Source organism: Erpetoichthys calabaricus, chromosome 4 (assembly GCF_900747795.2).
Source record: "Erpetoichthys calabaricus chromosome 4, fErpCal1.3, whole genome shotgun sequence".
Taxonomy (NCBI): domain Eukaryota; kingdom Metazoa; phylum Chordata; class Cladistia; order Polypteriformes; family Polypteridae; genus Erpetoichthys; species Erpetoichthys calabaricus.
In genome coordinates this window covers 160,029,923-160,039,922 of record NC_041397.2, presented here as the reverse complement: position 1 = coordinate 160,039,922, position 10,000 = coordinate 160,029,923, and the positions used below count along the sequence as shown (strand labels likewise).

Genomic DNA, 10,000 nt, shown 5'->3' with positions numbered 1-10,000 from the left:
CATAGCACTTCTGATACATAGGATTAACCAATGGAACTATAACTGAGTCCCACTGACTGAAAATTCCTTGGGCAAAGCCAAGCAACACAGCTAATTCATAATAAAAATGGTGCTCTGTGGAGGTTAAGATCCATAAATAAATAAATCCAAAAAAGGTTCAAGTTCAAAGTTAAAATACAGTCAGCATTCCTACTTTAAAACCAATCTGAAGTCGCGGTGCCTTCCTCTAAAAACTGATGTCTCCCCTGTTTGCCCTCCATAGCCTGTTCAGCAAGGTGACATGTCATCCAGCAGGTGGAATCAACCATCCAGTCTGGCTCTTGCTTCCACCATCATTCCCTGGCCTTCATCAGTAAGCACTGTGAGCCCTGTCCCATGCTTCTGCCACAATCCCTTGACTTCTGCAGGAGCCCACTCTGAGCAGTTGGTCACTCCTGCTCCTAAAGCATTTAGCAGAAGCAAACCTGGTCCCATGATCACCATCCACTCGCTCCTTGTGGGATGTCATTCCTGACTGCCTGCCTCCCTTTCACAGCACCCGCTCTCCCATTATCCTGACATTTCTTCTTTCCTTTCTTTTTCTCTCTCTGTTAACCTTGATGTCTCTTTCTTTTCAATCTCTCCCTGTCTCTTACCTCAGGCTCCTTTATATGCACTCCAGAGCACTAATGAGGAAGCCATCTGAACCACGTTTGTCTGCATGTGAATGCAAGTGCAGCTGATCTCCCTATCAACAGCTGTGAGAAAATAATTTTACAGTAACATAGCATTCATCTTAAGGATATTGCATAAAGAGTTAACAAACGTCAGAAACCTGATCAAGCATGTCAGAAAACCAGATAAAGGTCAATTTAACAAAAAAGACAAAAATGAAAGACACAAAATGCACTAAAAGATGACTAACACATCTTTAGCTGTCCTGTAAACAACAAGATTATACAATTGTTATATACACAGACATTTCAAAGGTGATGGCTAAATCTAAAGGATAGGTGAAGAATATAATAAAATATACTTTTATTTTTAAACAGTCCTTTGGGTGTAGACCAATGAACCAACCAAAATAAATGTATGCATTGATTTACGCTGTTATATCAATTGAATTGGTTATAAAACGGACCTATGCCCTTAATAGTTTGACCATTCTATAACAGACTACTGTGATGGATGCTCCCTCTAAGGCATTTGCTGGGAGTAATAAAAGACGCAATAAACAGTTTATCTCCTGCCTGATTATTGACTCAAAAAATTTTATTAAACTTGCCCCAGTAGAGGATACATGTCTTTCTTTAACGAAGATGTTGATTTCTACCACACACCCAAGGACCACTTTGTCCACACTACTACACCGATCTAGGTCTACCCCTAGCCTGAGTGCACTGTTTTTAATTAAAAATTTGCACACAGCCATGCACCCCAAATGTATTTTAAAAAATGATGTAGCAATAAATGATAGTAGAAGAAAAAAAAAAAATTGAAGTGTCATTTTGAAATATACAGGTTTTGTACTGAATGCTAAATCTCCCAGGCCATCAAATTCTTAATCTCAATCCTGTCATTTTATGTTTATGGATCTTTACTTAATATGTACATATATGCATCAAACTTCTCTTAATTTATTATAGACCCTTTGCATTATTACTTGGACTATGACCACAAGTGGGTTAGTTTTATACACTATTCACATTAAGCTCCAAGAATTCCTTTCTCCTAATCCTGTGTTTTTCACCCAGTGTGCCATGGCACAGTGGTACGCCATGAGAGCTACCCAGGTGTGCTTTGGAAATAATAGTGCAGCGCACTTAAGTCTGAACCTTAAGAGGACAACCTCTTCAGGTGGTTGAGATCTGTCTGAAGAGGAGAGAACAACCTGGAGAAATTGGCATAAAAGCAGGTCCTTGACCACTATATTGCAGACACAGCACTTAGAGCACTTCAGACATGTCTCTAGGCTGCTATAACATATAAGTGTTTGTGCTTAGTAAGATAGTGGCGTGCTTTGGGATGTTTTACAAATTTACAAATATTAAAATCAAAAAGGAACCCTGAGCCTAATAAGGTTTACTTGTAGCACTACATTTTACAAACTACTGTATATTCTGGCAATAATATGACACAGTCAAATAACTTAATGAATGAGGAGATAAAATGGATTCCACTACAAACCAATGAGCATTACATCTATGTAATGTAAAATTATGGAAAGGTATGGGTGAAACATAACAGCAGTCTAATATGAACAAACTTTCTGCTGCAAAAAGATGTGTGGTGGATCTGAAATGACATTCACAACACACTGAACACCAGCACTGACTGAAATGGCAGTTCATTTACCAGAGAAACTACATCCAGCACGTTTTTTTTTTTTTTGTTAACGTATAATTAATAGAGGACACCATGTTATTATTGGCAATTCATTTCAGTCCTTACTATTTGAGTGAATAAACACAAGAATATATTTCTACAATGAAAGACACCAAAAATTAAAACAAATTATTATTTTTGAGAATAAAAATGACATATTTAAAAGGAATTCACAAGGACTTTTCTAGTAAAAGTATAATTAAGAAAAAGAAAAAAGATTTGTTATTTACCTGGTCTTCCGTATTATCCTGGATAACACATTCATTCTCCAAAAAGAAACTGTTTACATCATTGACGTTAATATCAGTAGGTCGGTTTAGTTTTGATTCCTCTAAATTACATGGCCTGGACACTAACTTCTCCAGCAACTTCATGTAGAATTTCAACAAAGTAATATCATCACTTCTCATAAACTACCAAAAGAAATAAAAAAAATTGATAGATATATATTAAAATATTCAAAAGCTATCATTCTTAAATAAAGAAAACAAATGAAACCTTTTTTTAATTTAAATATAATTGAATATTAATACAGAAACAATGCAAATACATTTTGAGCTGCATTTTCATGGAATGAAAAAAAGACACCACAGTACTCAGTTTTGGAAAATAGTGGTTTAACAGAGGCTACTCATGCCTGGAGTGTTTCAAATACAGTATTTTTTAATGAACTCATCCAATTCAGGAGAACCAGGTCTCTGTAAACTTTACCAGTTCTGGACAAAGAGAAACACTGGGGCAAATACTGAAGAAGCTTTACAATAAACTTCTAGCTTGAACAGAACTGTAGGCACGCCATTCTATTTTCATGTTTTTCTGGGCAGAGAATAAGTTGTTTCAGTGCTGCTTCATAATTAAAATTTCTTGACAACATTTTAAAGCAATGATGAAATTAAACATTCTTTACACTGTATAAAGTTTGAAAATGTGTTCTAAATATGTCCATTCATGAAGTTATAAATGTAACAAGCTCCTCCTTAAAAACAGACATTGATTATTTTTCATTCAAACAATTACATATTTATAATTACAATAATTAGTGAATTTCCCCTTGGGATTAATAAAGTATCAATCTATCTATCTATCTATCTACAACAACCTTACATCAGTTTACAATACTAACATTACCTGGGTACTACCCGCCTTTCTAGAAGGCTTCTTTAAGAGTAGACTGCAGCCTGAGTGTCTGTGCACTATTGATCGCCTCTGTTGTAACTCTTCATGTTCGGCAACGTGACTGACTTTCATGTATTTTACCAGGTTTGTGTTGCTGTCACAATAACGTCTGGTCTTCTGACATATCACATTTTGGTTCATTATTGTTCAGTGTAGTAAAATAACTCCTAACAACACTTCACTTTCTTTCTGCCATTGCCTCACATACACAGTGCCACTGCTTTGGCTGGTGGACCGCAGCACTGCCAGTGTGAATGCAGGGCAATAAAAAGAGCGGAAGGAAAAGCAGCTCCTGTTTTACATAATATGACACATTTAAATTAATCATGTTCTCACCATCAAATGACTTTTAAAACAATTTCTAATAACCTTGCATATTACTGAAAACGTACAATAGTGACACTTTTAATGTGAACATAAATGTTTAAATGGAAAGGTCAGGACTGGAGGTATCAATACTTTAGTATTATTGACATTGTAAAATTGAATAGATTAAATAACGATTCCTTAGTGTGAAGAATTATGGGATAAAAAGAATTGGATCAAGCTTCATTTAACACCCAAAAAGTAATGTCTTAGCACTAGGAAAAAAGCTAGCAGCCGATACCAGTAAGAGAGTTCCCTCAGTAAGAAGGGAGTAGGCTGTAAAAAAATTTACTTGATACAACAGTTTTTAGCAGTCTGGGAAGCTAGCATATTTAACAGGGTGACAGCGTAAGGGTTCATTAATCGGCTAGATGCATCGTCAATATAAATAAACATTATCGATGGACTCCAAATATTTGCAGAATTTTTCAGAAGGTGCGAAACTGCAGCCGTCACTATTGGTTTTTTTTTGTGTGTTTTTTTATTTCAATCTTGCACGCCTCACTGTCAGACACCTTATTATAGCAGTTTCACTTTGATGACAGAGTCGCTTTGTACTTTTTTCTTCTTCCAACTCGATAACCTGGGACCGCCTTGGTGGCTCTTTGAGCTTCATGCTGTAGCCTCATACTTCCGGACCGGATGGAAAGACACACACACTTTCACATGTAGACGTTATATATATATATATATATATATATATATATATATATATATATATATATATATATATATATGTGTGTGTGTGTGTATACATATATATATTATATATGATATAAAACATATATATACAGTACTGTGCAAAAGTGTTAGGCAGGTGTGAAAAAATGCTGTAAACAAAGAATGCTTTCAGAAATATAAATAATGATTGTTTATTGTTATCAATTTACAAAATGCAAAGTGAGCGAACAAAAGAAAAATCTAAATCAAATCAATATGTGGTGTTACTACCTTTTGCCTTCAAACCAGCATCAATTCTTCTAGATACACTTGCACACAGTTTATGAAGGAACTCGGCTGGTAGGTTGTTCCAAACATCTTGGAGAACTAACCACAGATCTTCTGTGGATGTAGGCTTCCTCACATCCTTCTGTCTCTTCATGTAATCCCAGACACACTCGATGATGTTGAGATCAGGGCTCTGTGGGGGCCATACCATCACTTCCAGGACTTCTTGTTCTTCTTTATGCTGAAGATAGTTCTAAATGACTTTGGCTGTATGTTCGGGGTCGTTGTCCTGCTGCAGAATAAATTTGGGGCCAATCATACGCCTCCCTGATGGTATTGCATGATGGATAAGTATCTGCCTGTATTTCTCAGCATTGAGAACACCATTAATCCTGACCAAATTTCCAACTCCATTTGCAGAAATGCAGCCCAAAACGTTCAAGGAACCTCCACCATACTTCACTGTTGCCTGCAGACACTCATTATTGTACCACTCTCCAGCCCTTCGCTTGAAGTTTTGAAGGCAAAGGGTGGTCACACCAAATATTGATTTGATTTAGATTTCTCTTTTGTTCATTCATTGCATTTTGTTGATTGATGAAAATAAATGATTAACACTTCCATTTTTGAGAGCATTCTTTGTTTACAGCATTTTTTCACACCTGCCTAAAACTTTTGCACAGTACTGTATATGATATAACAGATAAATATCTTTATACATTTAAGAAACATCTTGCCTGAAGAAGGGGCCTGAGTTGCCTCGAAAGCTTGCATATTGTAATCTTTTTAGTTAGCCAATAAAAGGTGTCATTTTGCTTGGCTTTTCTCTCTCTCTCTCATATATATTTATATATATATATATATATATTTTATATATATATATATATTTTATATATATATATTTTATATATATATATTTTATAGTACTAGGGTGTTGTACCGTGTTAGCCATTATGAATGTAGAGAAAAGCCAAGCAAAATGACACCTTTTATTGGCTAACTAGAAAGATTACAATATGCAAGCTTTCGAGGCAACTCAGGCCCCTTCTTCAGGCAAGATGTAATCTTGCCTGAAGAAGGGGCCTGAGTTGCCTCGAAAGCTTGCATATTGTAATCTTTCTAGTTAGCCAATAAAAGGTGTCATTTTGCTTGGCTTTTCTCTATATTTTATATATATATATATATATATACACACACCTCTTTAATAAAATCCCTGTGTGCGTCCATGTGTCCGTGTGTATGTGTCTTCTGGTGAAGCGCGCATGCATGGGGTACGGTGCGATGCTTCAAAGGCCGCCTGACGCGTCACACAAGACAGAGAGGGCGGGACCTATAAAATATCGCACGGCCAATCCAATCGGATTTCGGTAAATGAGGTAAGACCTAAAACATAATGCACGAAAAATCCAATCGGGTACTGAGACGCGGAGACCAGCTTCCCCAAAGAGGTGGGATTAGTGTTTGTTGTTCACTCTGAGGATGTCAGATTTGCAATTAACAAATTTGGCCCGGTAAAGTGTTTTCCTAAATATACGAATTTTCATGATATTACAATAGGATGACTTTTAAAAGTAGATTTATTTTCCCACACATAAAATCCGTTACTGGGGAGACACCATACATACAATAATCAGCTGCACGCCAGCACAGATTAAAATACTTGCTGGAGAGACGTATTACTGTGAGAGAAAATTAAAGGCACACAATGCAGTGACGCATATCACAGCCACATACAAGCCAGTATTACAATAACAGGAAATAGATGGTCCTTTGCTATTTAATATAGACTGTTCCTACTAATGTTTATGCACTACTATTCTAGTGCCCATTATTGTAATGGGCTTAATGTCTAGTATGATATATATATAAGTACATACATACATACATACATACATACATACATACATAACACATACACACACACACACAGAGAGGTGGGTCTTCATTTACGAATGAAATCCATTCCTGTAGACTTTCATTAACCGATTTTACATTTAAGTTGGAACTTGCACTTAAAAATATACTTTAATTGAAAAATTGTCAAAAAATCATAATGCTTTATAACTTAATTTATAAAGAAAATATTTTAAACTTATAAATAGTTGTGTTACCTGGCTTTGCCCAGAAAATTTAGTAAGACAATGGACCTCAACTATAGTGATCACAATTAATAAAGTATATCAGAAGTACCGTGTTAGCTAGTGCTTTCTTTATTTGTATTTTTTTTTTTAAACCTAGGACTAATATTATTGGTAGGTAATTGCCAAGTAATGGTTAAGGCTTTGGACCTAGGATTATAAACACTGAGGTTGCAGGTTCAAATCCTGCTATTGAAACTGTATGACCATAAGCAAGTCCCTTCACGGACCTGTGCTCTAATTTTTACTTTTGAACATGCTACATACCAGTGCCAGTGAGTAAAACATTCCTGCGTTAAATCAATTCTTACCTTTCCGAGTGACTTAGCTTTTGTTGATGGTCACTTCAAAACAATTTTATAAGAAGTGTACTCTTTAGAATTGAAATGCATAATTAGTAGGAATAATGTGAAATCTGACTACAGTTATATTATTATTATTACTACATATATGATTTTCACTTGTTTACTAAAGTACAGTTTTTTTGTTGTATTTTTTGTTAGTTGTATGTAGTTTGCAGATGTAATATATATGCAAAGCAGTGCTTGAAGTGAATAGACTTAACTGCATGCACCCTATGTTAATCTGATATATTAATATGAAGAGTGACAAGCACAGAGCAGTTGCACTCAATCAAATGTAACACAATTTCTGTGACTTTCCCATTAGAAATTCAAGTGCCACTATCTAAGACCGACAATGTGGTACTACGCGATTTAAGCCCCATGATTGAAAAGTGGTTGGTGGTGGTAGTTTGGTCTGGAGGGGCATCTCCTTTGGAGTTTACAGTACCGTGATCGAAGAGTGGGGGAGGCTGTCAGTTCCCTGTGGTTTTCAGCTCTGCAACTGGGCTTGGAGATCAATGGAGGAGAATGGACAATCAAGTTGAAGAGTGGTATGCACCTAGCAATTCTGGCAAAAAAAAAAAAAAAGTGCTTGCCAACCATTTGGCTTTGCATCTTTCTTGGGCTTTGCCATCACTAAATTTCAATCAAATTCATCAAAGCATTTTTGAGATTTTTGGCACATTTAGCTTTTCTGTTGTGGGAGGTTTATCCTGAAATACTGGTATTTCAAAATGTCCTTTATTATTATTAGCAGATACCTAAATGGGAATAGTGTTAGGTGTGTCAACTTTGCATATTTATATTTTATACTAGGGGGCTTCGTCCCCTGCTCGCTTCGCTCGCCAGCCCCTGTGTTTGGTTAATTGGAAATACAATTTAAATTTTTTTTTTCTTTGGAATTGTTTCAATTTCATTATCTGCACTTTTACTTTAAAGCTTCATTAAAAACAATATTTTTTGTAGACACTTTGTAACAAACGCAACGTATAACTGGCCATGAGAGAATATTGTTTCTGTTTCTCTAATCTATAATAATAAAAGGCAAAGCCCTCACTGACTGACTGACTCACTCACTCACTCACTGACTGACTGACTGACTCACTCATCACTAATTCTCCAACTTCCCGTGTAGGTGGAAGGCTGAAATTTGGCAGGCTCATTCCTTACAGCTTACTTACAAAAGTTAGGCAGGTTTCATTTCGAAATTCAAAGCGTAATGGTCATAACTGGAACATATTTTTTGTCCATACACTGCAATGGAGGAGGCGGAGTCACGTATCGCGTCATCACGCCTCCTACGTAATCACGTGAACTAAAAACAAGGAAGAGATTTACAGCACGAGTCGCACGCGGGAACGAAGGTAAATGACGTTAATTTTTGACTGTCTTTTAATACTGTGTAAGCATACATATTAACACATGTGCAATTAAACGTGTGCATTTACGGGGTGATTTCTCAGGCTTAAAAGCTCACCTTTTATCAAACGCGGGAACAAAGGTAACTGACGTTGTTCACTGTCTTTTAATACTGTGTAACCATACATATTAACACATGTCCAATTAAACGTGTGCATTTACGGGGTGATTTCTCAGGCTTAAAAGCTCGCCTTTTACTAAAAGGTAAATGCAAAACTATTTTCAATCAGTTTATTGAAACGCTCCCGTTAAGGATTGCAATAACATATTCGCGAGATAAAAGAACGAAGTGGGGGGAAATGGAGGAAGAGCCGCAAACAGCGAAGAGCAAAAAATTAATTAAACAATTGAGAACGGAGCGAGTTAAGCATACAAGCATGTTCATAAGGGAAACAAAGCACGGTGTAAAACGTAAGTTTAAATTAAGTTTATACAAACGCTCCCGCTGCGGATTGCAATAACATATTCGCGAGATAAAAGTTTAATGAGAAGACACGAGGTATAAACGAACCACACGCCGTGGCGCAACGTTAGGGGCAACAGTTTCAACCATTCTATGATCTGCTTCTCGCAACTGAAAGACGGCACATGGCGGATGTTAGCCGACTTGCTGACCGCAACGTTAGGGGCTTCAACTATGGCGCTGATGCCACATCTCAGTGCCAACACTTTGCAGACTGTACTTAAAAGACACGCCCTCCTCACTGGACAGTTAAAAACACCAATCAAACTAACGATGACATCAAGTATTACCCAATCAAAAGTATGAAAGGAGGCATCTTCATAAAATGCGTGTGGGATGATTTGCATGAGACGCTGCTTTAAAAAAAAAAATGATAAAAAAAAATACGGTATAAATCCCGTCCAGTATTGATTCAAAACGGGACGCGCAATTTCATTCTCAAACGCGCCACGATTCCGTATTTTAAAGGACGGGTGGCAACCCTACAGTGCCAGGTAACCACCCATACAATCAGATTGTGATTTAGACTAGGAATGCAATGAATGTAATTACCCCGATCTACATACAAGGCGAAAGTCATGCAACATTCAAAGATGATGGTTTGGGATAAGTACACCATACAACATAAAAGAGCTTATGAAGCCTTGAACCGAAAAAAGCAAGATCTCAGAGATCGTAAAAAAAAAAATAAGAGGTAATGTCGTTTTACTCGCTGTAGATTTTAGTCAAACATTACCAGTTATTCCACAAGGGAGACCAGCAGATGAACTCAACGCGTGTTT

At 36.6% G+C, this 10,000-nt stretch overlaps 1 protein-coding gene across 2 annotated transcripts in view; it reads right to left on the bottom strand.

The window, feature by feature from the left end:
• urb1 (URB1 ribosome biogenesis homolog) overlaps nt 1-10,000 on the bottom strand; it is a 427,266-nt gene that overhangs the window by 177,118 nt on the left and 240,148 nt on the right. For both annotated transcript variants that reach the window (XM_051925732.1, XM_051925734.1), the window contains one exon: nt 2,595-2,777. In XM_051925732.1, the coding sequence (XP_051781692.1) occupies nt 2,595-2,777 (183 nt within the window). The remainder of the gene's footprint in view (nt 1-2,594; nt 2,778-10,000) is intronic.